We start from the raw sequence: 23,274 nt of genomic DNA, 5'->3' as shown, positions 1-23,274 counted from the left end.
TTATCTTTTAAGAAAAACAAAAATATCAAATTTTACCTTTAACATTAGAAACTAGTAATTACAGTAACACCCAGATAGCATGAATGTATGAATGTAGCGTTTAGGTCCCCACAGACGTAAAAGCGGTGCGGATTTTTTGGTCTGAGTGATTCATCTTTTCAATAAATGATCTTCGTTCTTCTTCCGCTCAGCGCTGCTCTCGCGGGAACTGCAGGAACGCGCCAAAATAAGAAAACACAGGCACCGTCAGTGACAGCGACGGAGGAAAGCAGGGGACAAAACTTTGAAATAACATTAAAAGTCCGTTTCAAATGCGGCCTTACCGACAGACGAGTACAGACCGAGCGGGAATTTAATCTGTTTCGCCGTGTTGAAGCCGACAGACGGGGATAGAAGATGGTTCTGCAGAACAGTGGACGGTACAGAGCGGACCGGGGACAAAGTGGAGGAGACCAGGAAAACCAGTGAGCTCAAAGAAAGACTGCATGCTTCTAATAAAATGACTCTACATATCCCAATATACTGTATATGATAGATAACAGAAGTAAAGCATGAACTTAATGTGGCTGTTATATGTGTTTGTATCAGGGACGATGGATCCACCATGTCCGCCCTCAAGCGGCTGGAGCGCAGCCAGTTCACCGACGAGATGGACGCTCGTTTCGGCTTCGACAGGATGAAGGAGCCGGGGGAGAAAACAGGCTGGCTGATCAACATGCATCCTGTAAGTCTGTACACAGAAACACATCTGGCCTTTGTCATTGTCTCCACGAGAAAAGGTGATAATAAATGTGACACTGTACCACTTCTAGACTGAGATCCTGGATGATGACAAGAGGATGATCAGTGCTGTGGACTACTATTTCATACAGGAGGATGGAAGCAGGTTCAAGGTGTGTTTTGGGGAGGATTAATTTTGTAATAACATAATGATAATAACATGTGCATCCACTGCTGTGACATATCCCTGCTGACATATATCCTGTCTGTAGGTGGCTCTCCCATTCAAGCCATATTTTTACATCGCCACTAAAAAGGTAAGTCAGTGTCTGTCGTGTAGTTGTTAAACTCTGTAAACATATTCAAAAACTCTTTGCTTAAAGACAGTTTCATTTTCAGAACTGTGAGAGAGAAGTCATCTCATACTTGTCGAGGAAGTTTCAAGGAAAAGTTGCAAAGCTTGAAGTAATCCCCAAAGAGGACCTGGACCTGGTGAGAGTTTTGTTTTTAAGTGTCCTTTGACAGCATTAAAGGTCCAGTGTGTAGGATTTAGGGGGCTATACAGACAGAAATGGAGTATGATTTAGTTTATATTCCCCTGAAAATAAAGGAACAAAAATGAAAACTAGATCTTAAGTTGTTGAGAAAAAAGGAGAGCAGAAATTAGCAGGTGCTGGGCGAGCGGCCTGTCTGAGATCAGCTGAAACAGCATCATAGAAACACTGATTTGTAACATGAAACTGCTTTATTGTTCTACCAGTCTAACTTTTTGGGGTGGGAGAGGTAAAGACATCTACAGCTAATGCAGCTCCTGGTAAAAAACTTCCTGAACAATATGCAGTGAAGGAATTAAGCAAGAGAAGTTAGTCTGCAATCCTCGCTACCCGATGCCACTAAATCCTTCACACTGTTCCTTGAAGTGTTTCATATTGAATAACAAGAATAAAAGCTGCCAGAAAAGACGATTTCAACACAACAGCCACTTTGAAAAACACATTACTGTACTATTTTAGTGACAAACACTGTCCTCCTCAGCCGAACCATCTAGTCGGACTGAAGCGAAGCTACGTCAAGCTGTCATTCAACACTGTGGACGACCTTATCAAGGTCAAGCGTGAGATCTCCCCGGCAGTGCGCAAGAACAGAGAGAGGGAGCAGTCCAATGACACCTACACCTCAATGCTATCAAGGTACCACCAGTCCCATTAGTTTCTAATAAGGTTCCAGTTTAATATTCTGCTGACACCTTTGTTTGTTTCACAGTGCCTTATCAGGTGGTAACGTGACGTCAGCAGATGAAGAGGGGATGGCAAAGAGTATCTCAGACCAGATGGACAACATAGTGGACATGAGAGAGTACGATGTGCCCTATCATGTGCGGTTGTCCATCGACCTCAAGATCCATGTGGTGAGGATTGATCCTGGCGTCCTAATGTTTTTAAAACATACATGTGCTCGCTGTTTTGATCTTTACTGTCTTTATCTCTCAGGCTCACTGGTATAATGTTCGATTCAGAGGCAGCGCTTACCCACCAGAGATTGTACGGAGGGACGATCTTGTGGAGCGACCAGTATGAGGACTTTATTAATTATGTTGCAATGTTTGCAATATGTGTTTATTCAGGCTCATAACTCCTGTGACTTTAGTAAATCATTGTTTCTTGTTCTTTTTAGGACCCTGTTGTTTTGGCTTTCGACATAGAGACCACCAAACTGCCGCTGAAGTTCCCAGACGCACAGAGCGATCAGATAATGATGATCTCCTACATGATTGATGGACAGGTGAGTTTAAGGTTCCTATGTGTCCTTGAAATCTTGGAAGTTTTTAAATGTAGACACAAATAGAAATGGGTCATTTAAAGTGCTTGAATTTCTATGTTTTGAGCAAGGATTCACGCACAGACTTGACTCAGACTTGTTACAGTCATGCTTTTTCGGTTTCCATCCTTCTGATATGACAGTTTTAGTTTGTTTAAATGCTTAGTGTTGTATAAGTAACTAATCTTGATCCATGTCTCAAACTATGCCTTAAATTTGAGGGAATTGAGCCTGCAAAGTCTTTGAAAAAGCATTGGATTTGATGCTTAAGAAGGTGTGGGAATCTTAAGAGTTGTATTTATAACTTGTACTGTTCTGTTTTTCATATATGTGTTTTACTTACTTTGTCATTTCCTTTTAAAGGGCTTTTTAATCACAAACCGAGAGATCGTCTCTGAGAACATTGAAGATTTTGAGTTCACTCCCAAACCCGAGTATGAGGGGCCTTTCACTGTTTTTAATGAGGATGATGAGGTACAAAGCAGCCTAACAGCAGATATACTACAGTGCAAATAAAGATTGAATGCTTGAAAATAATTTTCAGTATATAAATATAACGCTCTTTGGTTGCATCAGTGTTATAACATGTGGTAACCTGACTTTGGCTTCAGGCAGCTCTCATTCAGAGGTGGTTTGATCACGTTCAAGAAACCAAGCCAAATATCTTTGTAACCTACAACGGAGACTTCTTTGACTGGTGAGCTGTTTTTTTGCTGTTTCTGTAAAGTTATTACATTAAGTACTCATACGCTATGATGTTCACCTTTAATCTCTCTGTTTTTGTTTCCACTCTTTCAAGGCCTTTTGTTGAGACTCGGGCCGCCTTGCATGGACTGAGCATGCACAGAGAGATCGGTTTCCAGAAGGATAGCCAGGGAGAGTATAAGTCAAGTCAAGCCATCCACATGGACTGCTTAAGGTTTGCATCTCTTTTGATTTACATAAACATACACATAGAGGGAAAGGTTGATTTTAGATTAAGGCCTTGTCCACACATACACAGGTATTTTTGATTTTGTTTTTTGGCCTTTGGTCCACATGCGTGTTGTGTTTTAGCTCACTGAAAATTGATCTTTTGTAAAACTCAGTCCAGGAAGAAGATTTTCAGAAACTAATTTTTCACTGAAGACATGTAGAAAGAGAAAACAGAGGTTTGGGCTTGTAACGGCAGAATGTGCGCCGTTACCCCTTTGTAAGACGTCACAGATGAGGCAATATTTTGTGCAATGGTGGATGTTACCAATATTTTGCTGGCTCCAGCCTTGCTAACAGCTTTTTACATGTTTAAACATAATTGTACAGTTACTCTCACACTATAATGAGTAATAGCGGTGTCAGAGTGTGCTACGGTGGTTACTGCTCCAGGTAGCCTCCTGGTAATACCTTGTTTTCAGGCCTCTCAGTGGCCAACATCTTCTCCTTCTTCTTTGCGTTGCTTAGGGTTACGGTTATATCGCCGGCTGTTTGTTTGGCATGCTCTCAACAGCTTTTCAACTGTGTTTTCCATTTTTTAATTTGGACTTTTTGGGATTAGCTTTTTTTAATCTTTCCAACATGTTTCTCTTCTGTGTCAGGTGGGTAAAGAGAGACAGCTACCTGCCGGTAGGAAGTCATAATTTGAAGGCTGCCGCAAAGGCTAAACTGGGCTATGACCCAGTGGAGCTGGACCCAGAAGAGATGTGCCGCATGGCAACTGAGGAGCCACAGGTATAGTAATGGACATCAGTTTTTACAGCTCAGAAAATAAAGAATTAAATGTTTTGAAAGTTGCAATTTCATTGACTTTTTCCTTCTACTTCTCTGTCAGACTTTAGCCACCTACTCTGTGTCAGATGCCGTGGCCACGTATTACCTGTACATGAAATATGTTCACCCCTTTATCTTCGCTCTGTGCACCATCATCCCCATGGAGCCTGATGAGGTTTGTATATTGTGTGTGTGTGTAAAAGAAGAGTGAAATACAGCTAAAACACAACCTGATTTTTTTTTTAAGTATTCATGTCCTTTCTTCCAGGTGCTGCGTAAAGGTTCTGGGACTCTGTGTGAAGCTCTGCTCATGGTGCAGGCCTTCCACGCAAACATCATCTTTCCCAACAAGCAGGAGCAGGTCTTCAACAAACTCACAGACGACGGCCATGTCATGGACTCAGAGACCTACGTGGGCGGCCACGTGGAGGCGCTGGAGTCTGGAGTGTTTCGAAGTGACATCCCCTGTCGTTTCAAGATGGTACATCTCAGTTCAAATTACATCTGGTTGTTTGCTTTACAACTTTTTGTATGTTTTTAGTGTGACAGTTTGGTCTGGTGTGTTGACAGAACCCAGCTGCATTTGACTTCCTGTTGCAAAGAGTTGAGAAGACGATGCGACATGCCATTGAGGAAGAGGAGAAGATTCCTTTAGAGCAAGTCACAAATTTCAATGAGGTTTGTTGGCTTTTCTCTTTATTCAGTGAAAATATTATTATTACTAAAATATTAAGTTTAAAAATGTGTTGTTGTTTTTTTACAGGTGTGTGAGGAGATCAAAAAGAAGCTGATTTCTCTAAAGGAGGTCCCGAACAGGATTGAATGCCCCCTTATCTACCACCTGGACGTTGGGGCAATGTACCCCAACATCATCCTCACCAACCGCCTGCAGGTTAGAAAAATCAAAAGAACTAGGCACAGGATAAAACATGTAGAAAAAACATGAATTCAATGCTTTATTTTGTACTTTTACAGCCATCCGCCATGGTTGATGAGGCCACTTGTGCTGCCTGTGACTTTAACAAGCCTGGTGCCTCCTGCCAGAGGAGGATGACCTGGCAATGGAGAGGGGAGATCAGTGAGTTAATTTGAATAATTGTGTTGCGATGTGACTCAAAACCTGCCAACATTGCCTCTGCAGGGTTCGTGTGGGGTTGCATGCTGTAAAAGCTGAATCTTTCCCCTCTGTGTGCAGTGCCTGCCAGCCGCAGTGAGTTCCATCGCATCCAGCAGCAACTTGAGTCTGAGAAGTTCCCGCCGTTTTTCCCCAACGGTCCACCTCGGGCCTTTCATACTCTCACCAGGGAGGAGCAGGCCAAACATGAGAAGAAACGTCTGGCAGGTACTTGATGTTTTTTGTTGTTGTTCTGGCTCCTTAGATTTTGGTTAAAAGCACTGTAAATTACTGGCTGCCACAGCATCATTTGACCTGTCTTGTGTTTGTCTCAGACTACTGTAAGAGGGCCTATAAGAAGACACACATCACCAGGCTGGAGGAGCGAGTCACCACCATCTGCCAGAGAGAAAACTCCTTCTATGTCGACACTGTGAGAGCTTTCAGAGATCGGCGGTACGAGTTCAAAGGACTCCACAAGGTGAGTTTTGGTATATACAGCAATTTAAAAAAAACACCATGCCTTTTTAGTACACTATTTTAGGTTCGTTAAATATTTCTATATATTTGCTTCCTTATTTTTTTCTTAAAGCTGTATGACCATATAACTTACTGTTAGTTTGCATGAAATTCATTTTGATCCTTCAGCAGCTCCGTTCAAGAAATTTACACAGCGGTTGAACATACAGTTACACATGTGACACTTTTTATAGATGCACAGAACACATCAAACAGTCATGACAATTATACATATAACATTATAGAGATACTGCCTCAAGATGGGGAATTCAAGTGTCTTGGGGTCTTGTTCAGGAGTGAGGCTAGAATGGAGCATGAGATGGATCGGCAGTTTGGTGCGGCGTCTGCAGTGATAGGGGTGCTGCACCAGACCGTTGTGATGAAGAGGGAGTTGAGCCGGACAGCAAAGCTTCGTTTTACTGGTCCATCTACGTCCCAACCCTCACCTATGGTCATGAGCTCTGGGTAGTGACGGAAAGAATAAGATCTCTGATACAAGCGGCCAAATTGAGTTTCCTCTGTGGGGTGCCTGGGCTCAGCCTTAGAGATAGGGTAAGGAGCTCAGACATCTGGAGGGAGCTCGGAGTAGAGCTGCTGCTCCTTGGTGTTGATAGGAGTTAGTTGAGGTGGTTCAGGCATCTGATCGGGATAACTCCAAATGGTAGGAGGCCCGGGGTAGACCCAGGACACGCTGGAGGGATTACATATCTCATCTGGCTTGAGAACACCGTGGGGTTCGCCAGGAGGAGCTGGAACGCTTGGCTGGGCAGAGAGATGTCTGGGGTGCTTTGCCTGGCCTGCTGCCCCTGCGACCCGGCCCTGCATAAGCGGATGAAGATGGATTGATGGATTAGCTGCACACTGATTTTGTTTTAGACTGATGTATATAAGAATTCTTGAGCCTGTTGTGTTTTAAAGGACAGACTATAACTCACTTGACTATGACTCATTATAACTAGTTAGTATTCTCCATTTAAAACATGCAAGGAGTCAGAAGAGATACTGTTAGCGAGACTGAGTGTGCTCTTCTTGTGAGCTATTTGAAAGGGGTGTACAAATTTGGAGTTAATTATACAAAGCTTAGCTTAAATTACTAAACTTAGTAATAAATTTCACCAGTAGGCTTCCAAGCCAGGCCGTACTGCAGTACAGCATGACACTCTGAATCAGTAATTTAAAAAACAGCAACATAATCTGGTTACTGGCTCCACAAGCTCTGAGTCTATGAATGCAGTAAATGTGCTGCTGTAGCCTACTTGAGATTCCTCTTGCATATCAAAATGACTTGCTGTAAAGTACTTGCTTTCTGTGCTACCTTTACTTTAGGTGTGGAAGAAGAAACTATCGGCAGCTCAGGACAGCGGAGACGCTGCCGAGATGAAGCGCTGCAAAAACATGGAGATCCTGTACGATTCTCTCCAGTTGGCTCACAAGTGTATTCTCAACTCTTTCTACGGCTACGTCATGAGGAAAGGGTAGGAGTCAACTACTGTTGTCATCATTCAATCCTCGTAATCTAACTGTTGCTGCTGCTGAGTAGTGATTACCGTTACTCTGCTGCGGACCTGATGTTGCCTGTTCTGCCTTTGTGTTTCCATCAGGGCACGCTGGTACTCCATGGAGATGGCTGGCATTGTGTGCTACACAGGAGCCAACATAATCACTCAAGCCAGAGAGCTCATCGAACAAATAGGGTGAGTGTCATATCGACAATGAGATACCTCATCACAGGAATTACCTTTCTGGTTAGTGCCAGGTCAGCTCCAAGTCAGGAGAAATGGAGCTGGACGTGATCCATTATCTTGTTTAACAATGTTTCATCAGCAGATTCTTGCCAATGTTTGGGCTTGTTTCCAGCTCCTGCAGCATTGTTTTGATCTTACTTACTATTTTTTTCTACCCCTTGTATTTTAGTAGCAAATATTGTTTACGTTGCAGGTCGGAATAATAGTTACATAACTGAAGATGTGAACAGCAACGTGTTATGTAAACCAAAAAACACTGCAATAAATTTCCATTTCACACATATCACATCTTAAACATCTACTTTTCTGCGACTCAGGAGGCCCCTTGAGTTGGACACTGATGGTATCTGGTGTGTCCTCCCCAACACCTTCCCTGAGAACTTTGTGGTGAAAACCAGCAATGAGAAGAAGCCCAAGGTGACCATCTCTTACCCAGGGGCCATGCTGAACATCATGGTGAAGGAGGGCTTCACCAACGATCAGTACCACGAGCTGGTTGACCCAGCGTCCGTCACCTATAATATCAGGTCGGAGAACAGCATCTTCTTTGAGGTGGACGGACCGTACCTGGCCATGATCCTGCCCGCCTCCAAGGAGGAAGGGAAGAAACTGAAGAAAAGGTACAGCAATAGAGGATTTTGTTTTTCTGTGATAAAATATGTTATTGGACAGATTTGTTACCAACATTAGTAAATGGGCAAGGTTCAAACTAAAACGTGAGGGGATTGTGATGATGACTTGGACGTTCCATGTTCGTTTTAGGTACGCTGTGTTCAATGAGGATGGCTCTCTGGCTGAGCTGAAGGGTTTTGAAGTGAAGAGAAGAGGAGAGCTCCAGCTCATTAAGATTTTTCAGTCGTCAGTGTTTGAGGCTTTTCTCAAAGGTACCTCTCTGGAGGAGGTGTATGCCTCTGTGGCCAAAGTGGCTGACTACTGGCTGGATGTTCTGTACAGCAAGGTAAAAACCTGTGATTAAACAGTTTTAAATTAAATTCTGGTATGACAAGATATTTACATCATACTTTCAGACGTGATTTGATACTATCATTTGCAGAGAATGCTCAGTGATCTTCTTTACAAAGCGCTCATTGATTTATTTCACTGGTTTTCCAGGCTGCCAACATGCCAGATACGGAGCTGTTCGAACTGATTTCGGAAAATCGTTCGATGTCCAGAAAACTGGAGGACTACGGAGAGCAGAAGTCAACTTCTATCAGCACAGCTAAGAGACTGGCTGAGTTCCTGGGAGACCAAATGGTGAAAGATGCTGGTCTGAGCTGTCGCTACGTCATCTCCAGAAAACCTGAGGGTTCACCTGTCACAGAGAGGTAGAACAACATCTCTGAAAATAAACTTTTTATGAGTGGGACAGCGGAGGGGTCAGATCTGGCCTGTTCCAATTTGCCCCGAGTTCACAAGTGGGAACTCCGACCTTTAGTGGCATTTCATTGTGTCAAGTTCCGAGCCGCGTGGGGTGCAGATTATAAGACATGAAAGTGACATTGGGCCTCATTCACAAACAGTGCGTACGCACAAATCTGTGCTTAAACTGTGCATACGATCATTTGATGTACAAATCCGGGATTCATCAGTATTTTCTTACCCGAACTTGTTCTTACTCTGCGAACAAATTTAGAACTAGAACTGCCTCAGACCATGCGGACGCACAAATTAGGATGGTCGAACTGACTTAGAAAATGCAGACATACCTTTTAAATACATGCAGAGTTTAAAAAACCACATTCATTAAAAAGAGATTTAATTAACATTTTTTAAAATCATTAATTTACTAATATATTGGCCAAATGGATTAAATTACCATGAAATTGACACACGTTCACCCTCATCATTGTGACAATTAAAATATTAACAACAACATGAACAGAAAAAACTATCACTCCATCAACGTGCAGATGATCTATAATGCTGACTGCCATGTCCTTAACGCTGTGGCCCGCTGGCCAGGAGGCATCCACGACTCATTTACTTTGCAAAACAGTACAGTGGGAATACTTTTGGAGGCAGGGGCTGTGAGAAGTGGATGGCTTGTTGGTGAGCATCTTTTGTTCTAGTCTTTTATTTCAATTGTTTGTAGTTAGTATTTTTAGTAAGTCTCTATTTCGTTAATGTTAAAATGTTATATTGTTTGGGTGACTGGGGATATGGCCTTAAAACATGGCTGATGACACCATACGCAAACCCTGAAACACCTCAAGAGGTGCGCTATAATAACATACATGCCCACACGCGCCGTAGAGCGCACTTTTGGCGTGCTTAAGGGCCGTTGGATGTGTTTGGATCGGATACAGCTGGTGGCAAACTACTTTATACCCCTGAGAAGGTGTGCAAGATCATCCTGGCATGCTGTGTCCTGCACAATCTTGCAATGACCCATGGCATTCCTGTAAGACCCGGCGCCATCGCTTCTAACAAGCTGTGAAATTTACTACTTCTGCTTCCTTCATTCATGAATCAACTCTAGGCAAGCGGTTTCCTTATATGGAGAAATGGGGGCAAGGTAGTATGCTAATCACAAATTGCGAGCACGCACCTGTCAATTTAGAATGATTGTGATTCACACACATACGCAAGGTGGTGAGAACAAAATTGGCCGGTGCACAGGTGAATGAATCCCACGGTGATTTTGCGTACACACTTATTTTGTGCACAAAGTAAGAACATTTCCATGTACATATTAGTGAATGAGGCCCAGTGATGATATGACAACGTCATACACTTGCTTTAATCAGGCTTCAATAAGTTGCTATCTGGTTGTACAAGAGCAATTTTGTTGCAGAGAGAACTACTTCTGAGGCTTTTTTGTGTGCAAACAACAGCAGCACTATGAATGTGCCTGAAAGAATATAATTCAATAGAACACGTCGTTATCACCATTTGCATGATTTATCGCACCCTTCCCCTCTTTATAACAGCACCAACAAAAAACCAACAAAGACAACACACTGCCATGATGATAGATGCTTTAGATTTTCTGATGGTGGCAGGACCAAAATACAGTGATGTCAGAGTTGCTTTCCCAGTGTTAAATTATTGTGAAGAACAAGCACTTTGTAATATTATCAGAAGTAAAAGCTTTGAGTTTGACAATGATTGATTTGTATCTCTGTCCATCAGAGCCATTCCTCTGGCTATCTTCCAGGCTGAGCCCAGCGTAAAGAAACACTTCCTCCGTAAGTGGTTGAAGATGCCCAGCCTGCATGACTTGGACATCCGCTCTGTGAGTTTTTATACACACATTTTATGTGCATGGATACTTCTGGCTGTGTGTGAATGTCTCCTTCTGACATTAAAATTTCCATTGCTGGGCCTTTCCAGATCCTTGACTGGAGTTATTACATAGAGAGGTTGGGCAGTGCCATCCAGAAAATCATCACCATCCCTGCAGCTCTTCAGCAGGTAAAATAACACACATTTCATTGGTCTCTCAGTCTGTTTCAGACTGATACACAGACAGAATTTTAATTGTTTCTGTGTATCATCAGGTTAAGAATCCAGTGCCCAGAGTGAGGCACCCTGACTGGCTTCACAAGAAACTCCTGGAGAAAAATGATATCTACAAGCAAAAGAAAATCAGTGAGCTGTTCACCAGCGAGGGCAAGAGACAGGTTTGTTTACCTCACAGCGAAATGTCCGATCAAACAACTGTCAACATAGTTTTCTGCCCCCATCGGTGGATTCATCATGCATTTTAGGGTCTTTTCAGACCTAGAGTTGCCTTGCTTTGGTTGGAATCAGGGACTAATGTTACAAAGTTGCATAATTGAGTTGGTTCGTGTTCTCACGGCAGCATTTACGAGCGGACCAGATAAAATGCCTTGCGTGAGAAAGATGCTCTTGATTGGTCAGAATTTCCATGTGGGAAAAATCCAGGAAGTAAACAAAACGTTGAAGAAGAGTACACTTGCAAGATAAATGTGACACTTTCTAATGTCACAATGGAGGGACAACTACACAGGTTGATTTTAGTGCTGCTCATCGTGGACTATATTGCTGTCATTGTTACTTTTTAGTCAAACCAACGAGGCGCTGCTCCAACTAGAAAACAATGTTTTGATGCATTGGATGTGCTGAATGTGCATATTAAGGCAGTACAGGAGGAGGTGCACATTAATAATCCTCCAGGACTGTAACATGCTCATGTTTAACCCAAACAATGTGTCATGTGACTGCAGTTGGTTCAGATCAACGTCGGAACATGTTTTCAGCTCACGGCCAGGCATATTTTTTTTTTCCAGCCAAAGTGATAAGTTGACTTTTTGTGTCATATATACATTTGTTTCAGTATATTACATTGAGATGGATGATGGACTCATTTTACCTACTTGAACTCATCACCACAGCCTCAGCATCATACTGTAGCCAGCCTCTCTCAAGTCTTATCTCCAAGGGTTTCCCACACATTAATTAAAATGTGGCGGGCCACCACAATTAAAACATCTGCCTCCACATTTTGATTTTCTATTTTTGGAGCTAGACCATTCATTAGATACGCTTCTAAAATATATACATATATCAGTTATTATTTGCTCCATAGACAGAGGGCCCACAAGAAGCAGCAGAACGCCAGGTGCGGTGCAGTAAAACCATCAGTGCGCTGGGTCTAAACGTTTGCCTTCACTCACAAACAGCTGCTCCTCTCATCCATCAGTCTCATAAGATCCACTGATCAATTATCTACCTCATGACTCAAAACTCACCAAACTGCTGCCAAAGGGGAAAAAAGTTCTGCCTGCGCTGCATTCAAGGGTCTTTTCTAACGACCTCTTCTCTCTCAGGTGGCCCATCAGCCTCTTGAAGCAGGCCAAGCTGCAGACATAGAGGACTTTGGAATGCCAGCCAGACCTCTGCAGCCAGCAATTCCCATCACTACCAAACGGAAGCGGGCCTCTCAGGGAGAGGACAGCCAGGTGGAGTCTCAGGATGTTGCGCTCACTCAGTCCTGGAGAGAGATCCTGGGGCCGCCCCCACCTACGGGAAAAACACGGGTAAGCTTCCAGCAACAAGCACAAAGTGTTGCCTCTTGTGTCTTTTCAGACTGTTGTGTTTCTAATGCCTTCTGAATATGCTGAAAATTACACAGATATTATGTGCGGATACAGCATTCCCAGAGGTATTTTACTTGAGATATCACAAAACTTTTGAGAAAAAACTGTGTCTGTGTACAGGAGGAGCGTCTAGTGTGGCTGCGTTACCACAAGAAGAAGTGGGAGCTGCAGCTGAGGCAGAGGAAGGAGAGGAAGAAGAGGAGGAGGCTGCTGGATGGTGAAGCTCAACCTGTAGGGGGAGGAGTGATCAGAGATGGCCCCACCACCGGCCTGGGAAGCTTCCTCCGCAGAACTGCACGTAGCATCCTGGACATGCCATGGCAAATTGTGCAGGTGGGGAAAAGTCACCCTGTTAGCATCCTTGAGTTGGTTTAACAAATATCAAAATTCAAAGAAAATCCTTGAATCTTCTCTCATATGTTGTCCTGTTTCCTGCCTCTCAGATTGCAGAGACTAGTCACCCTGGTCTGTACAAGTTATGGGCTGTAATTGGACACGACCTCCACTGTATGAAGCTCAACATCCCACGTGTCTTCTATGTCAACCAGAAAGTCCCAAAACAGGAGGAGGGAGCCACATACAAAAAGGCATGCATTAAGAAAATGCAGTAAAATGCATTGCCGTTATTTTAAATTTTAAATGTGTCTTAATAAGTTAACCAAATATATGTATTTTTTTGCTTCAGGTGAACCGCATGCTGCCTCGCTCCAACATCGTGTACTACCTTTATGAGTACTGTGTACCAGAAGACATGTACCAGGAGCACATCAATGAGATCAACGCTGACCTGTCGGCCCCAGACATTGAAGGAGTTTATGAAACACAGGTATCAGATACACACCTCCACTCATGATGCTCTTTGTGTGTACAGTGTGTCTGTGAGTTCTGTTTGTAAAAAGGATGACGCATTAACACAATGTCTTTCAGGTCCCATTGCTGTTTCGTGCACTGGTGCAGCTCGGATGTGTTTGTATGGTCAATAAACATGTTGTGAGGGATATGGCCGGCAGGGAGGCCGACACTTTTGACCTGGAGCACCTGGAGATGAGGTCTCTGGCTCAGTTCAGCTACCTGGAACCAGGTAAGACCTACCTCACACACTGCTTGCCTTAAATTGACATCAAAATGATCTTATAGGGATTATTGTTTTTGTATATATATTTTTTATGTACTGTTTGCTCTCCCTTCAACCTAATATTTGGCCTTATATCATGGGATCATGTTCATGAATTTTATAATAACAAGTTTTCATTACTCACTACATTTACATGCACAAAATATTCCAGCACTTACGCTGTTAATTTTGCTAATGAATGTGAGTATTCCTCTCATAGTCACGGTTACATGCAGGCCTGTATTCTCCGATTAACATGCCCAAACACGTCTTTATCATGTCAAAATATGGAAAAGTGAAACAGCTAGAGCCACTTGTGCCTTTTGCTTGTTTGCATTAAAAAAGGATTTTTCCAAAGTTTTCCACTGGCGGCAGACTTGTTTGACCGTGCAAACACAGCCTTCCTTTTTCATTCGTTCAACCACATTCATGAAAAGGTTGGTGTTGCAATATTTGCACTTATCCAACAACCTGTTGATATCCAAGTCTTTTATAAAAGTTTAAAGTCAGTGTGTTTCTTTCTTCTTCTTTTTTTTCAGCCAAAAATTTGAGCTTTTCTTTTAGGCAGGCATTTCTGCCTCAGCCTTGCAAACTGTTGGGGAGTTGGTTTATGTACATCGTACATGACAATCCGCAGAGCTGACTGTAAACAGGCAAGAGGCCATGGTTACAGATTGCAGCTAAAAAACCCATTTGAGGGGTGTTTTCTGCATGTGCATGTAAAGACTGTTCATAAATCCAAATAATATCGGCATATCCCACATGTCTTAATAGAAAAGTGCTACTTTTGGAAAAAGCCTCATTTGGAATATCTGAACAGAATATGCTGTTTACATGGCACATATTAAATTCATGTATGAATATGACTATTGCAATATTTGGATTATTAGTGGAACGTTACTGTGCATGTCACTTATTATGTTTTCTCTCCTCTCAGGGAGCGTTCGCCACATGTACCTGTATCATCACAGTCAGGGTCACAAGGCTCTTTTTGGCCTGTTCATCCCCTCTCAGCGCAAAGCCAGCATCTTTGTTCTGGACACAGTAAGAACAATACACTTCTTTATTTCTTCCTCTGTCATTGTGTTGGTGTTTTGACTCGTATCTTGTTGAGTGAGGTTCATCCAGTGCCAGCAAATGCACTGCAGCTCTTTTGAAAGGCTGAGGTCACTGATGCCCCTCTCAGCTGGCAAAAAACACAGCCCTCAAGGGTCGTCCTTATTTTATCTCCTAAGGTCAGAAGCAATCAGATGCCCAATCTGACTAACCTCTACACAACTGAACGCACTGCTCTACTGGAGAAGACGACCGAGGAGCTTCTGCCTCCAGAGAAACACAACTTTGAGGTCCGAGCTGAAAACGATGCAAAGGCTATTTACCGTGCACTGCAGCGCATACTCCTGAACTACAAGGTAAAATACATTGGAGCTGTTCTTCTATTGATCACCAACACAGATGTAACTTGTTAAGGTCATGTGATTAAATTGGTGTATAATCAAGTATCTGTTGCTGTATACAGGAGGAGCGTCGTGGGCCAACCCTCATTGCTGTGCAGTCAAACTGGGAGCTGCGGCGGTTGGCAGCAGGGATGCCGGTGCTTGAGGAATTTCCAGTTGTTCCAGTGCATGTGGTTGATGAGATCAGCTATAATGTGCTGGACTGGCAACGCCATGGCGCCCGACGCATGATCCGCCACTACCTCAACCTGGACAGCTGCCTGTCACAGGCTTTCGACATGGCCAGGTACGACCTACATATTCCCACTACAGAGGAGACCGGCCCAGAGAAGATGGAGTGGACAGTTTCTTAATTTTATTTATTCTTTTATCACTTCTCTCTCATCATCTCTGTCTTTCAGGTATTACCACTTACCTGTTGGGAACTTGCCTCAGGATGTGTCCATCTTTGGCTCAGACTTGTTCCTGGCACGACATCTACGGAAACACAACCACCTGCTGTGGCTCTCACCCACAGCCAGACCCGACCTGGGAGGAAAAGAGGCTGATGACAGTCGTCTTGTCATGGAAAGTGATGACAGGGGCTCCGTGGAGATCAATGCTCAAGGATGTTATTCCACAGGTACTCACTTAATCTGTGTCCAAGAAAAGCAAATATTCATTATGGTACATTTTGTAGCATATTTTTCTTCATTTACAGACAATCTTGTTTCTGTTTCTTTCAGTGTGTGTGGAGTTGGACCTGCAGAGCCTGGCAGTGAACACCATCCTCCAATCACAGCATGTCAATGACATGGAAGGTGGAGCTAGTCTGGGTGTCAGCTTTGATGTGATCCAGCAGGCCTCGTTGGAGGACATGATGTCAGGGAACCAGGGAGCCAGCGCTGTCGCTAGCTACGATGAGACCGCTCTCTGCTCCAACACCTTCAGGTGTGCAAACATCTGTAGTGTGAGATTATCTAAAACCCACATGCATATGGCAAGGAAGCATGTCAAGTTTTATTTGTTGCGTTTTGCTCACCTCACTGTGTGCTCTGTGATGTATGAGCAGAATCTTGAAGAGCATGGTGGTTGGATGGGTCAGAGAGATCACGCAGTACCACAACGTGTATGCAGACAACCAGGTGATGCACTTCTACCGCTGGCTGCGCTCCCCCAGCTCTCTGCTCTATGACCCTGCACTGCACCGCACCCTGCACAACATGATGAAGAAGGTGTTCCTACAGTGAGTGTCACGTCGACCTCTCTACTGCAGAAACAAACTATATTTTAAAATGATGGTAAAATCTTTTGTAGACAAAATGTCAGGCACCTGCTCATGCCAGAGAGCATTTAGGGTCTCTAGTGAAGACAAAGCTATTAATTGAGTTTGGATCAAGACATCAACTGCGCTCTCCTTGGGTTATATATTATTGATGTCTGGTTATGAATTGGATTAAAAGTATGATGCCTGTTGGAAAACTTTACAGGATGCTGTGAGCTCTGATTCTCATCTTGATACTTTTTCCTCGCATTGATAACTCCCCACCTTTTAAATGCACAACAGCAAACGGTGTCATCGTCTGTCATTAATCATTCTTTGATTCTGCTGTCAGGTTGGTGTCAGAGTTCAAACGTCTCGGCTCCACTGTGGTGTATGGAAACTTCAACAGGATCATGTTGTGCACAAAGAAACGGAGGATAGATGATGCCATTGGCTATGTGGAGTACATCACCAACAGGTCAGACATTAACACACCTGCAGGTCACACCTCTGGAGAGTGTGTCTATGCATTGCAAGGGCATGTTATCAGTCAAATTGTGCAGCAAATATTGTCATGTATACATCCAAAATGATTGACAAACATACACTCAGACCCACAGTTCATCCATATATAAAACATGTAAACAAATGTAACTGTATTTAAAGAAAGAACTACTGTATTTGTATCTGTTTGTCCTCAGAAGTCTGAAATAAAAGCAACACTAAAATCAGAAGGGAAAAAAACATAATTGTCCATTAGAAAAGTTAGTTGTTTGTCCGAGATGGTGTTGCGGTCTCCATCACGGGAAATGATTTCTATAAAGCAAACATTGTAGGGAAGAACCGGCCATTAGACTAATGGAGAAAACCATTATTAGTGAAGTTAGGCCAATATATCATAATAAAATCAATATTGTAACACGAAACAAAATATCTTAGGGGTTTTTTGTTACTATAATATTGCTATGGTTAACACCAAATGCTTTTCTTGCCTTCGATGCAGCATTACGGCAGCATTTCTGAACTCATCTGTGGCAAAGAGACAAACAAATGCTTTTAAGTGTTTGGTCAGTGCTGCCCATGATCATTTCTGCACATCTTCCTGTGTGTGAATGCCTTTTGAAAGTACAGTAGTAATATCACCTTAAAGTTACAATGTGGAAGATCTCGGTTTTGTTCTCTTTGGCGTCACTGGTGGCAATAAGTGGTAACTGCAGGTGTTTTGTGCACTTGTATCTGAAGTTTCATTGTCCCTTGTCATTGCTCTTTTTTGTTTGTTTGGCCATAGTAACCATTTACTTTCAAACCAAGAAAAAAATAAAACACCTAGCTTCACACACAAGTAAGTTGAAGAGCAGGTCTGTTACGTTACCTCTACCTACCCTCTTTGGTGCACCAAAATGAAAAACGCATCACTTAATGTGCGTCACTTGTGATTTTATCCAGGAATGTTCCCACAGACACCCATTTCATAATACTGCAAATCCGAGGGCTTTCATCAGTGAGCAATGGGCTCAGTCACCATTGCTACCTACTTGGCAATAGCTAGTGACTTAAAAGACATTTATTTAATTTTATTTAAAAAAGGAGATGTCTTCTATCATAAAATCACTTCTCTCACTATCTGTCTTTCAGCATCCACTCCAGAGAAATCTTCCACTCTTTGTCCATCTCCTTCTCCCGATGCTGGGAGTTCCTGCTGTGGATGGATCCGGCCAACTATGGCGGTGTGAAGGGTAAACTGCCCTCCAGCGTCATGTATGGAGAGGTAATTGAAACTGATTTCTGCCTTAAAATATATTTGCATTGATTAAAGAGACAGTTAACCCCAAAATCAAAAATACATATTTTTCCTCCTACCTGTCGTGTTCTTTATGAATCGAGATTGTTTTGGTGTGAGTTGCTGTGCTGGAGATATCGGCTGTAGAGATGTCTGCCTTCTCTCCAGTATAATGGAACTAGATGACACATTTGAAAAACTCAACAGCAATGTCTAGCGCCAGAAATCATGACCAGTTACTCAAGGTAATCCACAGACCTTGTTGTGAGCAGTTTCATGTAGGAGCCATTTTTTTTTCTACCAAACTAAACCTGACAACCGTATCATCACACAGAAGGAAGTGTGCATCGTGCTCTAGGCTGCACGGGATGTAAACATAAACTGTGTCCTCCTCAGCTGAGTTGTTACATTAGCTAGCTCAATGGAGCAAGATGAGGTGAAACCAGGTCATGATTTCTGGAAAGCAACATTGCTGTTGAGTTCTTCATTTCTTTTTTTTTATGCTTTGAGCACCACAAACTGAGTGCCATCTAGTTCCATTATACTGAAAAGAAGGCAGACATCTCTACAGACAATATCTCCAACACTCAGCAAACTCACACCAAAACAATCTAGACTGATAAACAGCAGGTACAGGTAAGAGGAAAAATGTGGCTTTTTAATTTTGGGGTGAACTGTTCCTTAAAAGTACTGTAGCAAAACATAGAACTCATGCCTCCTCCTTTGTCCTCTTTAGGATGGAGCCAAACAAAAGAAAAAGAGTGGCGAAGAGGGAGATGAGGAGGGCAGTGAGGATGAAGACGAGGATAGAGCTGATGTTGAGGAAGATGATGGTGATGGAGAGACAGATGAGGTGGAGGAGCTGATTGAGAGCAACTGGAACATCATGCAGTATTTGCCCCAAACTGCCTCCTGTCAAAAATACTTCCTCATGATCGTCTCTGGTAAAAAAAAAAAAAAAAAAAAAAAAAATCTGTACACAATAGATATTTTTTTTCTTGTTTTTTTTTTTTCAATCTACCAACTCTCACACGCTCTCAACACAAACTTTCCACACCAGCCTACATTGCAGCGGTCTACCACAGCATGAAAGAGGAGCTGAGACGTAACGCTCCTGGAGCAACACCAATCAAGAGACGTGGAGGCAGCCAGGCTTCCCAGCAGGCCGTGGGGGATTTGAGCGCTCTTCCTGGTAAGATGCGTCTTTGGAAGCTGCTTTAGTTACTAAGAGTTCCCTTGTGTTTTTAAAGAACTTTACATTACACTCATTAGAGTCTCCGCAGACTAGTTTCTGTTACACTTAAACTTGTGAAGGTGAGCTTTTAATTGTATTTATATGGATTTCCTCACAGATGTGATGTTTTTTTAAAACTCTCCCCCACAGGAATGATCTCCTTCTCCCAGGAATATGTGTCCAACGAGCTGACACAGAACTTTTTCACCATCACTCAAAAAATCCAAAAGAAGGTGACGGGTACCAGGAGTGTCAACCAGCCCTCGGAGATGTTCCCCGTCCTGCCTGGATCCCACCTGCCGCTCAACAACCCAGCACTGGAGTTTATCAAATATGTCTGCCAGGTATGTTACTAACTACACCAGTTTACAGAGCTCTTTTTATGTGCTGTGTTATTTTCATCTCATCACACGGCACATCCATCTTTTCTTTGCTCAGGTCCTGTCACTGGATGCCAACATAGTGAACCAGGTGAACAAGCTGAAGAGAGACCTCCTGCGTCTGGTGGACGTTGGAGAGTTTTCAGCAGATGCTCAGTTCTGTGACCCCTGTAACTCCTACATCCTGCCAGAGGTCATCTGCCACCACTGCAATTTCTGTCGTGACCTCGACCTCTGCAAGGACCCATCTGTAGCACAAGTGAGTGGAGGAGCCATAGGCATAATATTTACAGGTTCCCACGGTCATGGGAAACTTGGAAGGGTCATTGAATTTGTAAAAATCACTGAAAGTTTTAGAAAAGTCATTTGTTATTTGTAATTACATTTTTACAGTAATCTTAATTTATTTTAAGTAGCAGTTGACATAACGTAGCATTAATATGCATCAAAGTGTGATGTTCTGTTTACTATTATGTATGTGTATATTTTCTCCCCATATTCTCTCCCTTCATGATTAACATCTAGCTGAAATTATGTCTGAACGGAGTCTGAATCTGTTCAAGAACACCTGGCAAGTGGAGCAAGAAAAAAAAATGTATTATGAAAAGTATTGAAATTTTATCCATTGTGGGAAACCATGTGTGGGACCCTGCATTTAAGGTTGTTATTGCTCCTAATTCCAGTTGGATAAACTGTGTTTCCCTCTCCTCAGGACGGATCAGTGTTGCCTCAGTGGTTCTGCTCCAACTGCCAGGCGCAGTATGAGACTGAGTCTATTGAGATGGCTCTGGTGGAAGCTTTGCAGAAGAAACTGATGAGCTACACGCTGCAAGACCTGGTGAGTAAAAATGCAGATTATTTTTTCTGAATACATACAACATCCTAACAGTTTTAGGAGTGTCTGTTGTCCTAGTGGTTAGGACATATACCTAGGGTGTCTGAAGGTCCTTAAAAAGTCTTAAAATGTCTTCAGTTTAATTTGATTAAAAAAAAAAATCAGGCCTTAAAAGTCATTTAATAGTCTTACATTTGAATTTGTGGGGAAAAAAACACATTGTATTGTTTGATATAAGTTTCTATGTCATCTCCCACCAGCACCCCCCTCCCATCACAATTAATCAGTTAATTACACGGTAATGTTACCAATGATTGATTAAGAAAATGCTTATAGTTGCAACCCTTCTCTTCATAAATTAACCTACGAAATATTGAAAGCAGAGAATTCTTTAATGGTCTGCATCTGCTTTACAACACTTACTAATTTTCCCAAAGCTGTCTCACTGCTAAAAACTGTCTATGATTTTAGGTGTGTACAAAATGTAAAGGAGTGAAGGAAGCAAACATGCCGCTGTACTGCAGCTGTGCCGGAGACTTTGACCTCACTTTCCCAGCCAAGGTATCTACTCTCAAATACATTACATCATTCAGTTTAGTGACGAAAGCATTCAGTTGTTCCCACTTGACATTGTTCTTACAGTATGTCTTTCCCCCTCTTGTCTATTTTAAGAGCTTCTCTGAGCAGATCACAGTGTTTCGGAACATCGCGTCCCACTACAACATGAGCTTCCTGGAGGAGACCATTGACTGGTTGCTTGTAATGAGCCCACACATCAGCCAGAGCGCTCACTGAATGTGACGTCCGCCACAGAGGTCCAACACTCCCTCGGTTGCAGCCGTAGCAACAACTTCTCAATCTGGAATTTTTCCAGTTTATGCACTTGTTTGTCAGTTTTGATGTGTGATGGTGTGACTAGTGAAGCAGGTTGGAGGGGAAATGTGTGGACTGTAGATATGTTTGAATAGTGCCATAATAAAGTGATGTAGGTTTGAGAATTTCATTTTATGACTGTTAATAAATGTAAAGTGTTTTAACTGTGAGCCTGAATGTTTTTACTGCTGTTATTTTACTCGGTGTTGTAGAAAAGGACTGCAGTTCTGCTGAGGAAAAACCATAAACATCCTGAGTGCCATCTACTCTGAGGACCGTCATTAATCAGCAGTCGCACGTCGTCTGAGCTTCCTCCTCACTTGGCTGTGAATGTGACTTTTATGGCTTGTGACCTCAACTGCTCCGACTTCACCCACATTTAATCTGTCATCTTTCAGTGAAACACTTAAGACGTGTCTGATGCTTCTTTAGTCAGGGTTCCTACAGATCCATTAAAAAGTCTGAAAAGACAATGAATTGAGTTATCAAAAAATAAAGTCTTAATTTGTATAAAATGTCTTAAATCAATATTTCGAAAGTCTTTAAAATGCTAGGATTTTTTTTCCATTTACATGCAGTGTGAAATCTCTAAATAACTTATAATCCTTTTTTGTATTTTTTATTTTCTTATTTACCAAATGCTTCTCACATTTACGTCACGCAGATCAGGATAGTGGAACCACCAACAGCACTCAAACTTTGTTTTTGCCCAGAGTAGAGGATCCACTGTCTGCCAGCTGGCTGTCACTGTATCCTGGGCGACATGTGGAAGTGCAAATTCAACTAAAATTGCCTATTTAACCAAGATGTCGCAGCATGGCTGAAACCAGAACGAGGCAATGCATAAGAGGCTCAGTGTATTTTATGCAAAACATTTGTCAAACTTGGCACGGTGGGAATCAAGGCAGTGGAATCCAACATGCAGATAAACATAAAATTGCCCCAAAAAAATCCTACCAACAAACACCATGTATTTGCCAGTCCTCTTCAGCCCTTATCTTCACCACAAGACAACAAAAGTTTTATGTTAATATAAACATTTTGGCAAAACTGTCCCTAACCTTAAGTAATTGATGAAGGTTAATGTTTTTTGTTTCCTTCAATTTTGTTTTTTGGGTAAGGGAGATCGTATCTTTGCAGTACCTGCTCCAAAGCTTTGGAGTAGCCTTCCACACTCAATCAAATGCTCCCACTTCATTGGCACTTTTCAGCTGCTGTGATTTCATAAATTATTGGGCAACTCTGTCAAGGTTTGTCAAGAATGGGCAAGTCGTCATAGAGTCTTCAAAATGTATTAATTAATTAATTTATTTTCAGGTTTAGCCATTTTCACTGATGATATGAAAAGATCCGGTGTTTCAGGTTGGTTATAATTTAATTTTTTTTAGTATTATTGAATGAAAATAATTTGGTGCTGAGTGATTACTGTGAGCTAGTCATGTTCACAATGATCTTAACCCCTGCACTTCCATCACTTTAACCTCATTGCTCCACAGATGACTCACTTTGCCTGCTGATAGGTGTCTCCCAGACAAGCAATCACATTTCAGACTCTTATCTGAGGCACAATTAGATTGGCTCCATAGGCCTCCTCACTGACTCATGCTGTACATGTAGGTTGACAGATGGA

The 23,274-nt window shown here is 42.5% G+C and overlaps 1 protein-coding gene across 2 annotated transcripts; it reads left to right on the top strand.

The window, feature by feature from the left end:
* The first annotated feature begins 225 nt into the window (after positions 1-225).
* pole (polymerase (DNA directed), epsilon) lies at positions 226-22,007 on the top strand. 2 transcript variants are annotated; one of them, XM_049579470.1, is made up of 48 exons: positions 226-464; positions 589-724; positions 813-893; positions 993-1,037; positions 1,120-1,212; positions 1,756-1,910; positions 1,984-2,128; positions 2,211-2,291; positions 2,395-2,502; positions 2,902-3,012; positions 3,150-3,235; positions 3,338-3,457; positions 4,113-4,245; positions 4,346-4,459; positions 4,553-4,765; positions 4,855-4,962; positions 5,048-5,176; positions 5,260-5,362; positions 5,480-5,626; positions 5,734-5,879; positions 7,244-7,392; positions 7,519-7,611; positions 7,980-8,282; positions 8,425-8,620; positions 8,776-8,990; positions 10,798-10,900; positions 10,999-11,079; positions 11,166-11,288; positions 12,459-12,668; positions 12,849-13,061; positions 13,172-13,315; positions 13,414-13,554; positions 13,656-13,809; positions 14,780-14,886; positions 15,078-15,254; positions 15,362-15,585; positions 15,701-15,921; positions 16,025-16,229; positions 16,351-16,524; positions 16,895-17,020; positions 18,178-18,310; positions 19,059-19,266; positions 19,383-19,514; positions 19,707-19,900; positions 19,995-20,195; positions 20,649-20,774; positions 21,243-21,332; positions 21,444-22,007. In XM_049579470.1, the coding sequence occupies exons 1-48, from the start codon at positions 397-399 to the stop codon at positions 21,564-21,566; spliced, it is 6,888 nt and encodes a 2,295-aa protein (XP_049435427.1). In that variant the 5' UTR covers positions 226-396; the 3' UTR covers positions 21,567-22,007. The 2 variants fall into 2 exon arrangements, with proteins under 2 accessions (XP_049435427.1, XP_049435428.1); XM_049579471.1 differs by lacking the exons at positions 226-464; positions 589-724; positions 813-893; ... (4 more) ...; positions 2,211-2,291; positions 2,395-2,502 and adding an exon at positions 2,767-2,812 and having other exon boundaries at positions 21,444-22,006.
* The last annotated feature ends 1,267 nt before the right edge of the window (positions 22,008-23,274 follow it).

The sequence above is a fragment of the Epinephelus fuscoguttatus genome, linkage group LG6, assembly GCF_011397635.1.
Source record: "Epinephelus fuscoguttatus linkage group LG6, E.fuscoguttatus.final_Chr_v1".
In the NCBI taxonomy this organism is placed as follows: domain Eukaryota; kingdom Metazoa; phylum Chordata; class Actinopteri; order Perciformes; family Serranidae; genus Epinephelus; species Epinephelus fuscoguttatus.
Note: the sequence above shows the minus strand (reverse complement) of the source record. Positions and strands in the feature narration are given on the sequence as shown.